At 45.7% G+C, this 17,569-nt stretch overlaps 1 protein-coding gene across 3 annotated transcripts in view; it reads right to left on the bottom strand.

The window, feature by feature from the left end:
- 4930433N12Rikl (RIKEN cDNA 4930433N12 gene like) overlaps positions 1-17,569 on the bottom strand; it is a 45,270-nt gene that overhangs the window by 7,109 nt on the left and 20,592 nt on the right. For 2 of the 3 annotated variants that reach the window (XM_063286860.1, XM_063286861.1), the window contains 4 exons: positions 17,198-17,334; positions 16,927-17,037; positions 7,731-7,891; positions 7,403-7,597 (listed from right to left, as the gene is read on the bottom strand). In XM_063286860.1, coding sequence (XP_063142930.1) covers positions 7,403-7,597; positions 7,731-7,891; positions 16,927-17,037; positions 17,198-17,293 — 563 coding nt within the window. In that variant the 5' untranslated portion in view covers positions 17,294-17,334. Of the gene's footprint in view, positions 1-7,402; positions 7,892-16,926; positions 17,125-17,197; positions 17,335-17,569 lie in introns of all 3 variants that reach the window. The other variant, XR_005503935.2, reaches the window with a different exon arrangement.

Here is a 17,569-nt window from a genome sequence, read left to right as displayed (position 1 = left end):
TTATAAAGGAAAACATTTAATTGTGGCTGGCTTACCTTCGGAGGTTTACTCCATTATCATCATGGCAGGAGCATGATGGTTCACAGAGAGACATGGTACTGGAGAAGAAGTCTAGGGGCCTGACTTGAGCACCCTAAACCTCAGAGCCTGCCCCCAGTGACATATTTCCTCCCACAAAGTCATACCCCCTAATAGCGATACACCTTATGAGCGTATGGGGGCCATTTTCTTTCAAATAACCAATTTCTCCCTTTCTTCCTTCCTTCTTTTCTATCTTTCTTTCTTCCTTCCTTCCTCTCTCTCTCTCTTTCTTTCTTTCTCCCTTTCTTTCTTTCTTTTTTTTTTAAACAGGGTCTCTCTGTGTAGTCCAGGATGTACTGGAACTTGCTATGTAGACCAGGCTGGCCTCAACCTCACACAGATCTCCTTGCCTCTGTCTCCTGTGTGCTGGTATTAAAGGTGAGTGTCACAGTGCCCAACGATGCAATGTTCTTAATGGACCAGTCAGGCTGAAACACTGACCTATGATACAATGAAAGAACAAGCATTGTCTAGTTATTATTAACTGTGAACTTGACACAGCCTAGAAGACCTCAAAAAAGTCTCTGAACTGAGTAATTAGTTTTATAAAGTTGGTTTGTGTTATGTGTATATGAGAATATGTTTTCATTATCTTAATTGAGATAGGAGAGCTCTGCCCACTGTGGGTGGCACCATTCCCTGGGCAGGTGATCCTGGGCTGTACAAGGAAGCCGGTTGAGCATGAGCCAGAACATCATTCGTCCACAGTTCTTCCCTCCAGGTTCCTTCCTGCTCTGACTTCATTCAATGATGGACATGACCGAGACATTGAAGCCAAACACACCCTTCTTCCCTAGGCTGATTTTGGTCACAGTGAATTATCACAGCAACAGAAAGGAAAGGAGGACACATTTGTTTAAGAAGAAGGTGGAGTGAGGTGAAAGGGAAATAGGCCATTAATCAGGATTCTATGCAAGTCAAAAAAAATAGAACTGACTTTCTGTTTCTTTAAAATAATTCTTCCACACCAATTATTTTACATAGCATGTACTTAAACACACAGAGATAAACAATATAGAGGTTCAAAGACAAGTTGTCAAGCACATCTGATTTTCTTCAGGGCTGAGACTGAATCCAGGACCTCACATATGGGGAGCAAGCACTCTGCCAACCTACAAAACAACCCACCAGTAACAACAACAAAAATCCTTTATATCATGAAAATGAAAAGATAAAAGAAAAACGTCAATTCCAGTGGAATATAAGGCACATATTTCAAAACAGGACAGGATTATGATTGGCTGCTTCTAATTGGTAATTTTCAAAGTGAAAAAAACTGGTCCAACAAATCTTACTGACTGAGGCTCACTGACTTCCATAGCTAGGGCACAGAGCGCCCCCTACTGAGTCTTCCTGACTGAATTCAAAAGCTCATTCTATTGACTTAGACTTGAGTTTAACACCAATATTTGAAACTTTAAGGGCTTTTACAACTCATCGATGTATAGGTATTTGTTTCTTGTTCCCATATTCATCTTGCAATGATCCAGTAAGAGTTAGAAACATTCCTGAAAAAACGTCCAGTAAACAGCAAAATCTCAACAACAGCAGTGAACATCTGCATTAGTGGCCACACAGAGACTCTGAAAACAATGTATTGAGGTGTAATTCACACACCATAAAATTAACATTTTCCAGCAAGGCATCATTCTATAGTTCAAGCTATCCTTCAGCTTGGAATCTTCCCAACCCAGCCTTCTCAGTGTTAGGCTTACAAACCTCTGCCAGCACCTGTTTATTTTTCTTTAAAAATGTATTTTGAAGGCCAAGCATTGAAGGGAAAATTTATGGTTTCATTAGAGACTATTTGGGGATTTCTGGAAACTGTCTTTTTTTTTAATATTAAGTGCAGTGTTCCTCTCTGCAGGCACAGCAGAAGAGAGCATCCTATCACACTGCAGATTGTTGTGAGCCACCATGGGGTTGCTGGGAATCAAACTCAGGACCCCTGAAAGAGCTGGCAAGCCTCTTAAATGCTGAGCCACCTCCCCAGCTCATTCTGGAAACTGTTTTATGAGAGTATGTGTTGCTCAGAACCGACATGATTGTTTTCAGGAAGCTGTCTGGTGAAATGCCATGTGATGTTTTTCTGAAGCGAATGCTTGAGAGAACGTGTAATATCTGGAAAGAGTATGAATGGAAACCAACAGACAGCGGACGATGCTTTTGCACTGGTTCACCTTGCAACTCACTGCTGGTCTTCCTTGGGCTTCTCTGATGCTGGTCTTCCCTGAGGTCTCTCTTGCCTTGGTTCATTGCTTTCTTCACTTGTCCTGATTCTGAGAGAGAAATGCATCAATGAACGTCTGGTGGTGTTCCAGCTGCTTCTGCTGACTCCTGATGATTTGTTGCCTGGTGGAGCCTGGAGGTTTCTTCTGGAAGGAGTCACTGCAACTGATTTGTGTTTGGTGTTTTCCGAGTGGACTGGACTGCTGCTGACTGTGAAGATTGCAATCACCCCAAAGACTATTTCTAAACAGATTCATAAACCCCATTTCCCATTAACCTTTCTTTTCCCCTACCTTTGGCGGGTGGTGGTCTAGAAGGGAGGTTGAACCTTTTAAGAACCACAATTAAAGTAGGTTTTGAAAAAAAAAACTATGTCTACATGGCATGATGGCTCACATCTTCAGTCTCAGCACTCAAGAAGCAGAGGCAGGTGAATCACTGTGAGTTCAAGGCAAGCCTGGTCTACATAAGGACTTCTAGGATAGCCAGGACTACATAGAGGCCATGTCTTATCAAAGAAAAATAATAATAATTAGCTAAGTAGCTTAATGAATCTTGATGAATATAATGAATATTTAAGTAAGATACTATTTCTGTCACAGGTGCCTAGAAAGTGCTTTCCTATAAAGTATTCACTCATACTTTGGGGTCCCAAGGCAACAAAAGCCTGGGATCTCTACCTTCATCTGTGTTTGTCTCCATTACTCTGCAACCTTCATCATCACATGCTTTAACTCACCCTGAGCTCTGCTAAGTATTAAAGAAATATGTTTACAAACCAAGGCTAACCTGTCTCCAACAGTTCAAGACACAGAGGTATCTTATCACAGCTTTCATGATGCCCTGTTCTGGACTCTGTAAGGATGCTTGAATGTCTCCAGACGTGGTGATAAATGTGTAAGGATAATTAATTGCAGGAACTGCAGTGCCTCAAAGACAGTGGGAACTTCTGCTTGTCATAAGGAAGCAGAGCTCAGATAATGGTCAACAGACCACAGAGATAAGGACCAACCAGGCCACTCAGAGACCAAGCCTGCTTAGTCATGCTTTTGAAACCCATCCCCTATATAAGCCCAAAGTTCACATCAGTGCCCGGATGATGGACCTGTAGCCACTGAGCCTCTTTATCTGCACGTCCAAACATACCACATTGCTCAACTCTTCTCTGCCTGTCAGTACCTTGTGTCTCTGTGATTGGTGTGGTGTGCCAGGTGGTTGAGCCTAGTTGCTTGGGATTCCCAGAGCTCGTTCCATCACCACAGTGGTTTTGATTGCATTCCTCTAGCAACTAATACTGCTGAGCGTGATTTATGTACTCTTGTGCTCATCCTCTCCCAGGCAGCCTTCTCTCAGATGAGCAGCGATCCGATGTGAGTTCTGCCTCCTCGCTGTGAGAGCCAAACTCAAATTTCCCCTCTGATTTGTCTCCCAGACTCTGCCAATCAGACAGATGAATGTGGTGTCTGGAGAAGAAGCAGTTTAGCGTTCCTGCAGTGTCAAGGTCAAGTTTTCCTCACAAGTGGAATAAAAACATCAGTAAGAGTATTTGTCCCACTGTTCAGGGATGCAAGAGCAGTTTCTTAGAGAAAACAATGTAAAGCCTTTTAGAATCAGTCTCAAAAATAAAATATACAGCATTATTTGAAATAACAATTATTATTATTAAGTAATAATTACTTAAATAATATGTATAATAATTATTCTAAGAAATACTTATTTTTTAAAAGATTTATTCATTATGTGTAAATACCCTGTACCTGTCTTCACCACCTCTTCAGACACACCAGAAGAGGGCATCAGATCTCATTACAGATGGTTGTTGGCCACCAAGTGGTTGTTGGGATCTGAACTCAGGATCCTTGGGAGAGCAGTCAGTGCTCTTAACCTGTGAGCCAAATCTCCAGCCCCAAATATTTAATATTTATAAATGTAATAGTAGTAATACATTATTATTAGTGGCAGGGTCTCTCTATGTAGTCCTGTCTGGCCTGGAACTCACAGAAATTCACCTCCATCTGTCTCTCAAGGGAAAGGATTCAAGGCATCAACAGGACTATCAGCAGTTCTTTGTGACACTTAATAGCTACTTGATCAGATCCTTTGTGTTATATCATTATTTTGGAAGAAGGGAACAGATTTAATTTGCCTAGCTCAAGACTGAAATTCTATTATGTCAAGTCCTTATAGGAAAACCCTACCAGGAATCTACCTGAAGTGATAATAGAGTGAACAGCTGGCTAGGCAATTCAGATTTAATGGAAACACTGTGAAAACTGTCAAAGATAGAGCTTTTCTCTCTGGACGACATTCTAAATTAAAAGCATCAAAATGACAACCTATGGTAATTCTTGGCCAAACACTGGTCAAAATGTTCTCGGCAATTACAGAAACGACCTTGTCATTTCAGTCACAATCACCAACAATGTTTTCTACCAATGCCTAATGTGACTGATTAGAAGATGTTAGCATTTTGAAAACCTTTTCTTAGCTACCTGGTGAGTGTGAAAATGTATCACTCAATATTTAATATTTAATTTAGCAGGCAGTGTTAATGGATGGGATTTTAAGGTTTTTATTGGATGAAATATGGCAATGCACGGAAGACCTGCATTAACCAATGAACGAGTATTTTCCAGAAGACTTATACAAGCTGCTCAAGAGATAGCTTAGCACTTAAGGGCACTAACTACTCATCCAGAGGACCAGGGTTCAATTACTGGTACCCAGCTTGTGGTTCACAAACATCTCTAATTCTACTTTGAGGGGACTCAATGCCCTCCTCTGGCCTTATGTGTACTGTATATATATGGTGCATAGATACATATAAAGGCAAAAACACTTATGTACATAAACTAATAAATATACGTATATATACACACATATATATTATAGCTTTTTAAAAGACCACTACAAATTTAAGAATGTTAAAATTGTGAATACCCTCTAAGTGTGAGTCACTTTGAATGGAAACTATAACCAGGACAGCAAGGTCACTGATAGGGTTTTATAACTGGCCTGGCAATTGACTTTAACAAACTCTCATTCTTAAATAAAAATGTTCTGAAACTCTATTTTTCCCTTTCATAAGGGTTTTTTATTCCATTTTGTGATTTTTAATGATATGTATGTTTGCAAGTCTCTGTGTGGGTATGTACATGCAAGTGCTGGTGCTCCCAAAGGCCAGAGGAACTGGGGTGCCTTGTAACTGGACTGATAGGTGGTTGTGAACATTTGTCATGGGTACCGGGAAATGACCTCCGATCTCCTGCAAGAGCAGCTTGGCTTTTAATTGCTGAGCCATCATCTTTCCAGTTTCCTTCTTTGCTTTTTGAGATGGGGTTTTTATTATGTAGATCAGGCTGGCTCAGTCCATGTTCTAAAACAACCTCTCTATTAGCTTGTTATGAAATAGTATGAGTTAGATGTTAGATTACCATATTTTTCTAACAACTTACTTATTTTTATGCATTAGTGTTTTGCCTGCATTGGACATCTGTGTGATATTGGTACTTGTACCCTGGTACTGAATTTCAGACAGTCGTGAGATGCCATGTGTGAGGTGGGTATTGATCTTAACTGCTGAGGCATCTCTCCAGGCCAGATCATGATTCCTAATATTACCACAATTTAAATAGCCTAAAGTCCTATTGCATAATTTTGCTAGTAGACTAAGAAATTGTGATTGCCTTCATAAGAGTGAGGACAGGTTTTTGGGCTTTTAAACTTAAAAGCCTAGTCTTGTTTATTTTATGTGCCCCTTCATGTGTGTGTGTGTGTGTGTGTGTGTGTGTGTGTGTGTGTGTGTGTACACATATGCCATGGCTCTAAGGTGGAGGCAGAGGACAGCTTATTGGAGACAGTCCTTTACTTCAACTATGTAAATTCCGAGGTCAAACTCAGAAGAGACTTGGTTTCAGGGGTCTTTACCGAACTATCCAACTATCTTTCCAGCCTAGCTTTCTCCTCTTAATTTCTTATTTGCTATTTAACTGCCTAAAACGGAACGGAAACAACCCTCCGTAAGATTTGGTGCCGTAGGTTCTTCAGCTGTCTTGAGGGCAACATTCACAGCCCATTGCCCTTTTGAAATAGGACCTTTCTGTCATCTCTCACACCACTTTAAACATAAAGATCCTTTCAACATTTCCCATTTCCCATGAGAGCCTCCCAGCCTCACCACAAACATCAGGGCTCCCAAGTCTCTCTCCTTTTCCATCAAGCCTAATATGCCCTCTGCCCTAGGTGAGTGGGTGCTGAGAGGAGAACCCAGGTCCTTTGCTAGAACAGTTGCTCTTATCCATGAAGCCAACTCTCCATCTGCCTCGCACACTAGGGTCTGCACCTTCCACCTCCCAGTGGGGGACCTAAACTCTGACCCCTTGAACCCAAGCGAGTTTCCGGAAATCAGCTGGGTGGGTGGGAATGCGGTTTGCTAGGGAGGTATCCATCCTTTTGGTCATCTCCTTCAGGGAGGAGTCCGGAAGCAGCACCTAAAGCTCCGCCCTCCCCAGCCTCAACCAAGAGCCACTCGCCTTGGCAAAATGACTAAAGCTTGGGCACCGGACACAAGCAGGGAGCACTACCCTGGCACTTCTAAGCACCGCCCAAGCTGACCACGCAAAACCGGGGATCCTCCTCTCGCACGTTTTTAATTTTTTTCCCTTAAGATTTTGCACCACTCCCCAGCAACAAGCCCCGCCCTCATCCTATTTCTCCAGGTCCGGGCTCCGCCTTCTGCGCTCCTAAGTTCCGCCCTCATTCTGTTGCTCTACACTCGGACTCCGCCTCTCGCGCTCCAAACCCCGTCCTCATCCTAACTGCCCAATATCTGTCCTCCGCTTGCTAATCTTCTAAGCCCCGCCCTCAGCCTAATTACTACAAGCCTGGGCTCCGCCTTCATGGTTTCTAAGATCCGCCCTCATTTCTGTTGCTTCTCTCCGGGACTCCGCCTCTCGTCAGCCCAGCCCCGCTCTCAGTCTATTTCTCCACACCCGGGCTCTGCCTTCTGTGCCCCTAAGCTCCGCCTTCAGCCTAATGGCTTCATACCGAGGTCCTGCCTCCCAGGTACAGGAGCTGCCCTCCCGGCGCTCACCAGTCCTTCCCGCAGTCCTGCTGTTGCCTGCGATCTGCTGTGTATTTGCACAGGGTAGGGGTTGGGAGGCTGTGGCTCGAGGCAACCGTGATAAACCCGGCACAGAAGCAGAGTCGCCTTTCGGAGCGTCCACTTGTAACGCGGCCCCTCACACATGTAGTCCTTTGGTGCAGGGGAGAGGAATCTAGGGCGGGCCTGGAGAAGTTGTAGGCTCAGGCAGACCGGTGAGGGAGTGTCCCATCAGCCTCAGGAAGGCACTCAGAGAAGCAAGGAGCAGAACCCCTTTCCCAGACGTTAGAGTCGCCCCTCCCCCTCCAGGGACCGTTACCTGTCGCCTCCTGAAGGATTGATCTGGGATTTTCTCTCAAGTGGTCTGAGGCACCATTTGTCTAGGGCACATTTTCTTGTGGCCTCAGAAGGTAGTGCTCTGAGCCATTTGGTCCAGGGGCTACACGGGGCATCACTTTTATGTAGCGATTGTGCCAGGGGCTGGGGAAAGGGCAGAAGCAAATGTCCACAGGCAATGCCAGTAACATGCCAAATGCACCAAGCACCAAGGCAAAGCCACTAGGCCGCAGCTGCCTTCTTTCAGGCAACCCAGTTTTGTGCTAAATCACCCGGTAGGCTTCCTTAGTCAGGATGATGCAAAGACCATAAGTAACACCAGCCATTCATTCAAGGATGCAGATAAAAGTAGTTCCCTAAAACTAGGAGTGGTGTGAATAATATTTATTCCTTGCCTCTAAGGGTTTATTAAGAACATTTAAAATGCCTTTGAGATGACAAAAGTTAAGACTCATTGTCCTTAGGTTTGCCTCCTAAGGTTAGAAGTTTATGCTCCCCTATAATCAATCCTGTTAACATTTCTCTCTCTCTAATATTTTTTTCATTCATTCACCAATTTACTTTCATCCTGGTCAGGCTCTGTCCTCCCTTCCTTTCCAGCATGTCTGTGGACTTGCTGTAGACTCCACACCCTTCAGGTATAAGATATATGTACACATAATATATATGTATTATACTGAGGGGCTTGACTTCTATCACAGAGCCACCCAGAATTGAGAAGTGTAATAGCTACATGCCAGGCCTGGAGTGAAGGCACTGAGTAAGATTTGTCAAGAGCAGAGTTCTAGTCCCCATGGACCTTCCCCTGAAAAAGTCAGATGAGCATGGGCTACAGAGGCAGGAGCAGGCTGCCTTTGTGTGTGGCCTGAGAGGCTCTTTTGTATTGGGTCTTCCCAGCATGGTGCATGGGGATGTCTTATAAGTACTACATCTACTGACATATATTATATAATAGTTAATTTGTTTATAAACAAACTGGGTGTGGTGGCTCGTGCCTTTAGTCTCTGAGTCTGAGGTCAGACTGGTCTGCACAGTGAGTTCCTGGAGAACCAAGAACACACCGAGAAGCCTTGTCTCAACCAAATCAAATAACAAAGGAACCAGAGTTCTTGTTTTCATGATTGCATTGCTAAGGTAAATAAGGAATAAAGAAAAAAGAAAAAGAAAAGTGAGTTGATTTCAAAGATATCTATCATAAGGGCCAGCAATATGGCTAACTGAGCAAAAGTGCTTGCCATTAAGCCTGATGATTTAAGTTCAACTCCTAGAACACACATATTTGAAGGAGAAAATTTACTCATGCAAGTTGTCCTCTGACTTAACCATGCACATAGTACAACACAACAAAACCTTTGTGTAAGTTGACAAGGGAGTGCTAATTATGCTGTGATGAAGGTGACTTGGAAGACTATGCACACACACATAAACACAAACACACATACACACACACCATTCCACACACATGCAAACATAATACGTGTAATATATATAATATTATATAATGTATAGGTTTCTAATACATATATATGTATATAAAGTATCATCAAAGTAATAAATTAGGTGCATGACTTCTGTAATTCTAGTACTCAGGAGGCTGAAGTCAAAGGAATGAAGGTTGAGGTCAGCCTGGACTACACAGCAAGATCTTAGTTCAAGCAAAGACACCACAAGGGTCTGGAGTGGTTGATGAGGGTAACACTGGTCAGAGTCCTGTGACCCCAGGTCTGTCATTTGAGGTTTGTCACCATACCTCTGCCTTCAGTCCCTTTCCAGGTCATTCAGATTCATAACTGTTTTGCATTCTTGCTGATTGGTGGGCAACATTTCTGTTCTGTTCTAGTCACAGCATAACCTAAGCTCACACACTGTCTCTGTGTTTTCAGGCCAGTCTGGCATACTCAGTCTCCCGGGGTGCTCACATGACTTAGAGAATGTGGGAGAAAGCCTGCCTGGGTTCAGGTCCCTGCTCACTTCATTTGTCACAGGAAGACCTTGAGCCGTGGATGACCCACATCCTCCAGGACTCACGGTTGCTCTTCCTGCCTTGCTGCACACCCTGCAGCTGTCCTTCCTTCCCCCAGCATTATGATGGTCACAGGGGGAGACTGCCGCTGTCCTGGGTTGGGAATGGAGAGCGTTTAGTAAGGGGACGGTTTGTTTCAGAGGCTAAGCATCGGCTTGGATGCTGCTGGGATTGTTTGCTTTCCTTCCTCCTACTGAACAGCTCCATGTAAACCATGCATAGCGCAGACACCGCAAACAATATCTCTCCTTCTGTCATAACTGTGTCCTCACTCACAAGTACTGTTCATCCAAAATGGGGAAGGTTAGCCCTTCTCAGCGCTCTCTCTCTCTCTCTCTCTCTCTCTCTCTCTCTCTCTCTCTCTCTCTCTCTGTGTGTGTGTGTGTGTGTGTGTGTGTGTGTGTAATCTGTCTTCCATGCCATCTTAATTACAGCATACTTAACATCCCCTTATCACCTTACACAAGATTTCACTGTAGAAATAGGTGCCAAAGGAAAGAAAACTGGTACTTGAGTGTCACCTAGTGGTGTAAGACTGTTTGTCACTTGTGCCCGACTCCCTACCCAGACCTTCCTGGTTTCTGCACCAGAGTTGTAGGTCTCAGAACCTGCATCAGGATTGTCAATTCACAGCATGCACTCTGGTTCATGTGGCATTTCCCTCTGTGTTGTGTGGTAAGTGAAGAAGTCTCACGGAAAAACCATTCTTCTCCTGGGCAGTGCTAGTACACACCTAAATCCCAGCGCTTGATACATCTACAGAGCAAAATCCAGGACAGCCAAGGCTACACAGAGAAACACCATCTCAAATAACAAGCAAAGAAACAAAGAAACAAACCCTGAGTCTTTGTTTTTACCATTGTATTGCTTAGGGTAAAATGAAGGAGAATTGGTGTTGCCAGGCAGTGGTAGCACACACCTTTTTTTTTCTTTTCTTTTTTTTTGGGGGGGGGGGCTGGGGACAGAACCCAGGGCCTTGGCCTTGTGCTTGCTAGGCAAGCGCTCTACCGCTGAGCTAAATCCCCAACCCCAGCACACATCTTTTATCTTGGCACTTAGGGGATAGGCTGGTCTACGTGGTGAGGTCCAGGGCATCCTCCTAAAAGCAAGACCTTGTCTTGGGAAAGCAAAAGCAGACAAAGAATCAGACTTCTCTAATTCATTTGAAGAAAATGGGTGGAGTTAGAAACCATGAAATCATGTCAAACAATATCAGGCCAACCCAGCAAGGCAAGCACATGTTTACACACACACACACACACACGCACGCACGCACGCACGCACGCACGCAGATGTGTAAAAGAATTCCTTAATTGAAATACAAAAGAATGTATCAGTGAGATGACTTGGTACCTGCCACTGCCAACAAGCGAACACGGGGCTCAGCACCACATCTACCGCCTGGTGAAAGAATGAGAGACTCAGAGAGCAATGGTGCGGGGAAAGTCAAGGAAATGGGTACCTGGGAGGGATCCTTCAGGGACAGCCCCCAAAAGTGCTAAGAGAGCCAAGCAGAGTTGCCAGTTCTCTTCTTACCAGGAGCAAACTCCCTGATCTCGCAGTGCTCAACCCCAATAAATCCAAGGTGTCAAGTATTTTCAGAGGAGCTGGTTTAGCCTGTATGAACCCAGAAGGGCAGTGGAGAAGGGGGCACCAGGAGGCAAGCTGAAAGCAATAACCTGAGGTGCGCCAGGATGGCCCAGGAACCAGAACCCCAGTGGACTCAGTCAGGCATATCACCAAGACACCAAAGCTCAAGACCCAGTGGTCCATTCTGAACTCCTAGAACCCAATACTCTGCTGCTGGTCACAACAGTGACTGAGGACAGATAGCACGTGTGTCACACACCCAGAGATGCTGTGCAGGACTTTGTGCACATTGTCAGTCAATCCTGCCATCGATACCAGAGTTTGGATATGGAAGAAGGTCCACCCCTACAAAAGGGGCTGAATTTAGGTGTGACTGCAATATAGTTGGACTGAGACTATGGAAGAGCTCCTCAGTTGCCTTTGTTCTTTCTGCAGTGGCCCAGCAGGGGGCAGGGACTCCAGATTGAAGCAAGGCTTGGAGGTAGGGCTTTCTGCTTCAGGACAAGCATTTCCAGCTCCCTGAACTCGACGGGTTCCTCAGCTTCTCTATTAGTCCCTTTCTCCTCTTCTCAGCACTGATGAGGGGAGAATATCTGTACAGTACCTGAGTCTTGTGGTGCCAGTCAAATGATCCAAACCTTAGCCCTTTGCTTCTCACCCTCTGGAGGGCCTGGATCTATTTCTTCCCTGTCCTCTCAAGGCTTTCTGGTGTCTGCTTCTCCAGTTGGAGCTTGTTCTTGTAGCCAGGAGCCTCAAGAAGAAAGCCATAGCCTAGGTGTGTTCGTGTGTGCCCAGGACTCAGGGATACATCTGTGAGGATGTAGCAGTGGGGAGGATGACATTGTGGGGATGCTACAGAGGTGAGGAGACAAGGGCTCTGGAGGCAGTCTAGGTTGACTTTGGTGTGCAACCTTAAAAAAAATGTTGTAGTGCCTCAGTTACCCCATCAGTAAAATGGGTATAACATTCACCTACCTGGTGTATGGACAGTGCCTCACACAGTGGTGAGCACATCCACATGTTCAATAAATATGGATCATAGTAACCGTGCACTAGGGTGGGGTGGTCCCTGCAGCAACTGCCTATCACAGAAAGGAGGGATCAGAAGGTCTCAGGGAAGAGGTTGCATGATGGAACAGATTATGAGAGGAAAGTGGCTAATATTTACTGGTGTTATTTCTCTGGTTTTGGTGTTGGGGCCATGGTTGGACTCAGACTAAGGGACCATGACACTATGCAAATAAGTCTATGGGAGGAGGTTGGCAGCATCTCAGATGAGGAAGACAGACTGAGCTACCCAGTCTTTCTGGATCCCCAAGTCTCCTCTACTTAACATAAAGCAATTTAACCCATACCCTGCTCCCTACCACGTTATCATGATGACCAGACATGGGCTTCCTTCCTTCCTACCATGCCAGGTAGAGGTCCTGCCATCAAACAGGGTCAGTAGTTCCAGAACGTCTACTGCATCCCTGGCCTTTGTCAGGATTCACCAGTCCACATGCAGGCCTGTGTTTGCAGTCTCCCTCCCCCGTCAAATCCTAGCCCTGGACCCCTCCCACTGTCCGGGAGCACACTCTTGGAAGCATCAGCCTCAGAAAATTCAGACTTCTAAAGATTCAACCTCTTGGGACATGAGGGGTACAACTTTTTCCTATTGGAAGCAGATCAGTCCAGATGTTTGGGTCCCAATGTGGGTCGTTTTTCCTGTGTTAAGTGACCTCAGTGGTCTAATGGAAAGTTACCATAGAAGACTATCTTACTGCCTCTCCATTCAAGTCAACAGGACACCTCCCTTATCCCACCATATGGTACTGGGCTGAAAACATTTAGCTTTTTAAGACGAGGTCTTCCCTCTTCCCTGGGCTATTGTCTCCAGTGATCCTCCTGCCTCAGCTGCACAAGCAGCTGGGACTATGGGTTCTCCACACTGAGCCTTGCACTCCTGTTTTGAAGACTGAAAAAACAGGGCTCACAGAGCTCTGGAAAATAGGTTAGGGTGTTGTTGAATTTTTTCTTTGCTTTGTGAGTGGTTGTTTGACTTCTGAGGTGTGGTAGGCTGTGGGAATGTGTCCATGGACAGAATAGTCAGGGTGGCTCTTAGCTTGCTTAGGACTGAGGTGGGGGAGAGGGGTGGTTGGAACCAGGTTAAGGAGACTCATAGGAAATGGGCAGTGGGGGAAGGCGGGTACCCAAGGTCAGCTTCACTTTAGGGGACGCTGCTGAGGCCCGACCTCTGCACTGACTCCTGAACTGCAGACAAGTGGGTCTGGAGGAAGAAACATTCCAAGGGAGATTTGAGAGGCCTATAGAAAGGGTCCGGTGTTCCCCAGGAGTATGCTGACTGACCCAGGTTGGAAGTACCCTTAGCTAACAGACCAGATAGGAATGCAGGCAGTTCAGTCCTCTGTGTCCCCTGCACTCCCCTGTAGATGTGCACTTTGGAATGCTCTGAAGATGGTATCTAGAACTGGGGGTGTTAAGCAAGGGAGTACATTCCTTTGATGCTATTTTTAGAAGAGAGCTCCAGAGCATTGGGTTTGTACAGAGGAGCAGGTAGAACTATTGGGGGGTGCAAACCCATCCAGCCTTCTCCCCTGGGTGTCTGGGGGTGCAAACTATATGTTTTCTGTATCTGTTCCACTTGGCAACCAGTCGAAAGGCAAGAGAGAGTGGAGGTGGCAGGGCCACCTGAATCATTGGGCCGGTGAGATGAGCAAGGGTCCCCAAAGTCCTGGGGAGAGTGAGCCCTCCATCCTGGGAGTGGAAACCTTCTTGTGTTATCTAGTTAGCAGGAAATGTCAGAAATGGCTGTAGGGACAGGTGAGAGGTCTTTTGCCTCACAGGGTCTCACACTGATGGGCGGATTGTGCCAACAACGTGTCACAGGAATGGAAATAGTGTGCCCACCCCACTCTCACCCAACCCAGACCCAACACGAAAACACACACACACACAAACACACACACACACACACACACACAGTGAAAGAGAGAGGGAGGGAGGGGGAGAGAGAGAGAGAGAGAGAGAGAGAGAGAGAGAGAGAGAGAGAGAGAGAGGAGCGCCTATGTATGCATGTGTACAAATGGTTGTGTCCTAGACCTCTGCAATATGCCTTGTGTCCCTAGTCTATGGTGCACCCAGTCTTTCCAAACTGGGGACAGAGTCAGATGGCAGAGGATAGAGGACTGAGGGAAGCCTGGGACCTGGGAGCTTGGGACCTTTTCCCTGGGGCAGTGGAAACACTATCTGGGCACCCAGGCACAGAAGAGAAAGACCAGAACAGTGGGAGCTTCCCCCAGGGTTTCTCCCTGGTGGACACCGGGGCCTGACCCTCTACTGAAAACCTGTTAGAGCTATAGTAGCAGGGGTCAGTGTCACCTCAGATAACCCATCATACAGATCAAAAAGAAAACGACTTTTATCCCAAAGGCTTGACTCTTTATAGAATGTAGCTAACTGATCTGCCCAGCCAAGCACCTGGCTGCACACCTGTGATCCTCTCTATTCCCAACTCCTGACCCCAAGAAGCAGAACGAGACCACCATGATTTACACAGTGGAGCCTAATCTCTGAAATAAATATCTTCACAAAATTGTCTACGAATTACCTTTTGTATATAGAGTTTGAGAATTAAAAAGGGCACAGGTATGTGTGTGCCTTCCTGGACAGCCAGAACCCAGGCAGTGGGAATGGAGTCCTCCTTTAGACTGTACAGAAGTCTAATATTAAATTTTATGATTTTTGTATTTTTTCTATGTAAACCTCCTTCATCTCTTCAGTCTTCAGTGAAGTCTGCTAAAACACAGATGTCTGTGCTCATGTGATTTGTTTTGTGCAGGAATGGGGTTCTGTGCCTTTGCAGAGCAAACACACACACCAGCAGTGCACAGAGGACAGCTGCACTGGAGCACACAAACCATCGGTGCACACAGGGCAGGTGTGCACTGGAGCACACAGACCAGAGGTGCATGCAGGGCAGGTAAGCACTGGAACAGGCCCTGCAGAACCAAGCCTATGGGAAGCAGGAACCGAACTCAGCACTGAAGAGTTAGAATGCTCTTGGAAAGGGCACACTAGGAGGCTGGCCATGGTTCCACAGCAAGAACAGGCACTTTACTCAGATCAACCACTCTACTGTGCTAAACTGACCTAGTGTGGGCTTCAGAGAGGCCTGATGCCTGATGAACCTGCTGCACTTTCTCCCTTGGCTCCTGGTCCTGAGCAGGGATGCATGGGCCATGCCTGGATGCCTGGGCCTGCCCTTTAGTGGACACCTTCCTCCCTGGACCAGACTCAGGAAGGACAGCAGGTTCTTATTTGGGATGGGAGTTGGGGCCATGACGGAGAGGAGAGTTGTAGCTGAGAAGAGAAGCCGTGGTCAGCCCTGTGCTGAGACATGGTGCATTTAGGGAAAGAAGAGGAGAAGCAGGAGTGTGATTGGTTCTCAGTGGTAAAGCAAAAGGGGAGGTCAGCTGCTGCTATTCAGAGGTAGATGAGAGAGACGAAGATGAGGACGGAGAAGTGACCACCTATGTAGAGACCCCTGTCTCCTTTTCAAGTAAGAGTACTGGACCCTTTTTTATTTAGACAGAATAAACCATGTTATTCCCAGCTTTCATTGTTTGACTAGTGGAGGTAAGCAGAAGGAAGATTTCCAGGCCGGACTTAAGAGGGAGGGGCACGTACTTTGTTCTAAGGAATTGTAGGGAGAATGGTGTAATGGCTGGATGTAGTCTGACTATGTAGCAGTGTAACTACACTGGACTCTGAGATGATCTTAGATCATCTTATGTCTGAGGACATAGCAGAAAGACCATAGTGTTACACTGTTCTCATGGATTTCATGTGAAGTACATTTTTCATGTTTAAATCATTTCATTGTGGAATGACCTAATACTGTTTTTGGATTTAGGTGTCAAACAATTCTAATCTACATCATTCAATCTGGTAGAAAATTTGGAGACAACAGTTAAGGCAAAAGGAGGTGATGATGATGATGTTGACGATGACGACAATATCTATCTACACTTTTGGGACAAAAGGTGCCACCCTGTCTCATCATAACAAAGGCTTCTGTTACAGGCATTTGAGCCCATGCTCTGCTCCTCCTTGCACTTCAGTTTACAAAACGCTTCTATAACATTTTCAAGCTCGATGTTCACAGCTGCACTATGCTCCTACAGACGATCTTTTCATGGATGAGGAGGCTGGGAGAGCAGTGACTAGCCTCAACTAGCATCATGGCCTCTGTGTGTAATGTCCCTACAGGCCCGTGTGTTTGAACACTTAGTCCCCAGCTAGTGGCACTGCTATGGAAGGTTTCAGAGCCTTGCTGGTCATAGTATCCTAAAGGCAAGGCTTGAACATTACAAGCCAGCACAGTGCCACCCTGAACTCTCTATGTCTTGATCTATCTAGAGGTGACCGAGCTGAGCCACCTGTTCCACAGCCCCTGGCGAGAGCCATTTCTGTAACCTTGCCTTATCTCCCACAATATACAGGATTCTCACAAACCACACCTTGTTTCTCTTTGGTGTTTTATCACAGTAGCCAAAAAACATACCTCGAAAGTGCCCTGCAGACCTTCTGCCTCCCTTGGTGCCTCAGTCAGCTCTCTGGAAAGCAGGTGGACTGATGGTGGGTGGTCAGGCTTTGCCTGAAGCTGGGTGAGAGACTGGAAACCCCAGAAAGGAGACAACGTAGAGGTCAGACTAGTACAGTTGTGGAGCACTTGCCTAGTCTATGTGGCCCTGGCTTGCATCTAGGAAAACAAAACAAAGAAATTAAAGCAAGATGAAGAAAGCTTTCTTTTTTCATTTTGGTACAGCAGTCACCTTGTGGGTAAAGTAACTCCACTGCTGTAAGGATGATGTGTTGCCCAGGACGCTGTGGAATTGCAGGAGAAGACAACAGCGGATGACCAGCTCCATTGGAGGGAAATGTATCCCGCTGGCAGTCGGGGGAGCACATTCTAAAAGGAATTGGAAGTCCTCAGATGACTGCCTGAGTCTTTTGAGTGTCAGACTTTATTTATTTTTTAAATACAATTTTGAAAAGATTAATGTTTGTTTGTGGTTTTTTCCATCCTGTACCCACAAGGCCAAGCTGGGAGTTAGAACTTTGTCATAATGCTTTCATTCTGCCTTTTTGCTTTAGTAACATTGCTTCGAGATAGGATTTCACATAGCTCAGGTTGGCGTCAAACT

The sequence above is a fragment of the Rattus norvegicus genome, chromosome 4 (genome assembly GCF_036323735.1).
Source record: "Rattus norvegicus strain BN/NHsdMcwi chromosome 4, GRCr8, whole genome shotgun sequence".
NCBI lineage: Eukaryota > Metazoa > Chordata > Mammalia > Rodentia > Muridae > Rattus > Rattus norvegicus.
The sequence above is the reverse complement of the archived record's forward strand: the minus strand, read 5'-3'. Positions and strand labels throughout refer to the sequence as shown.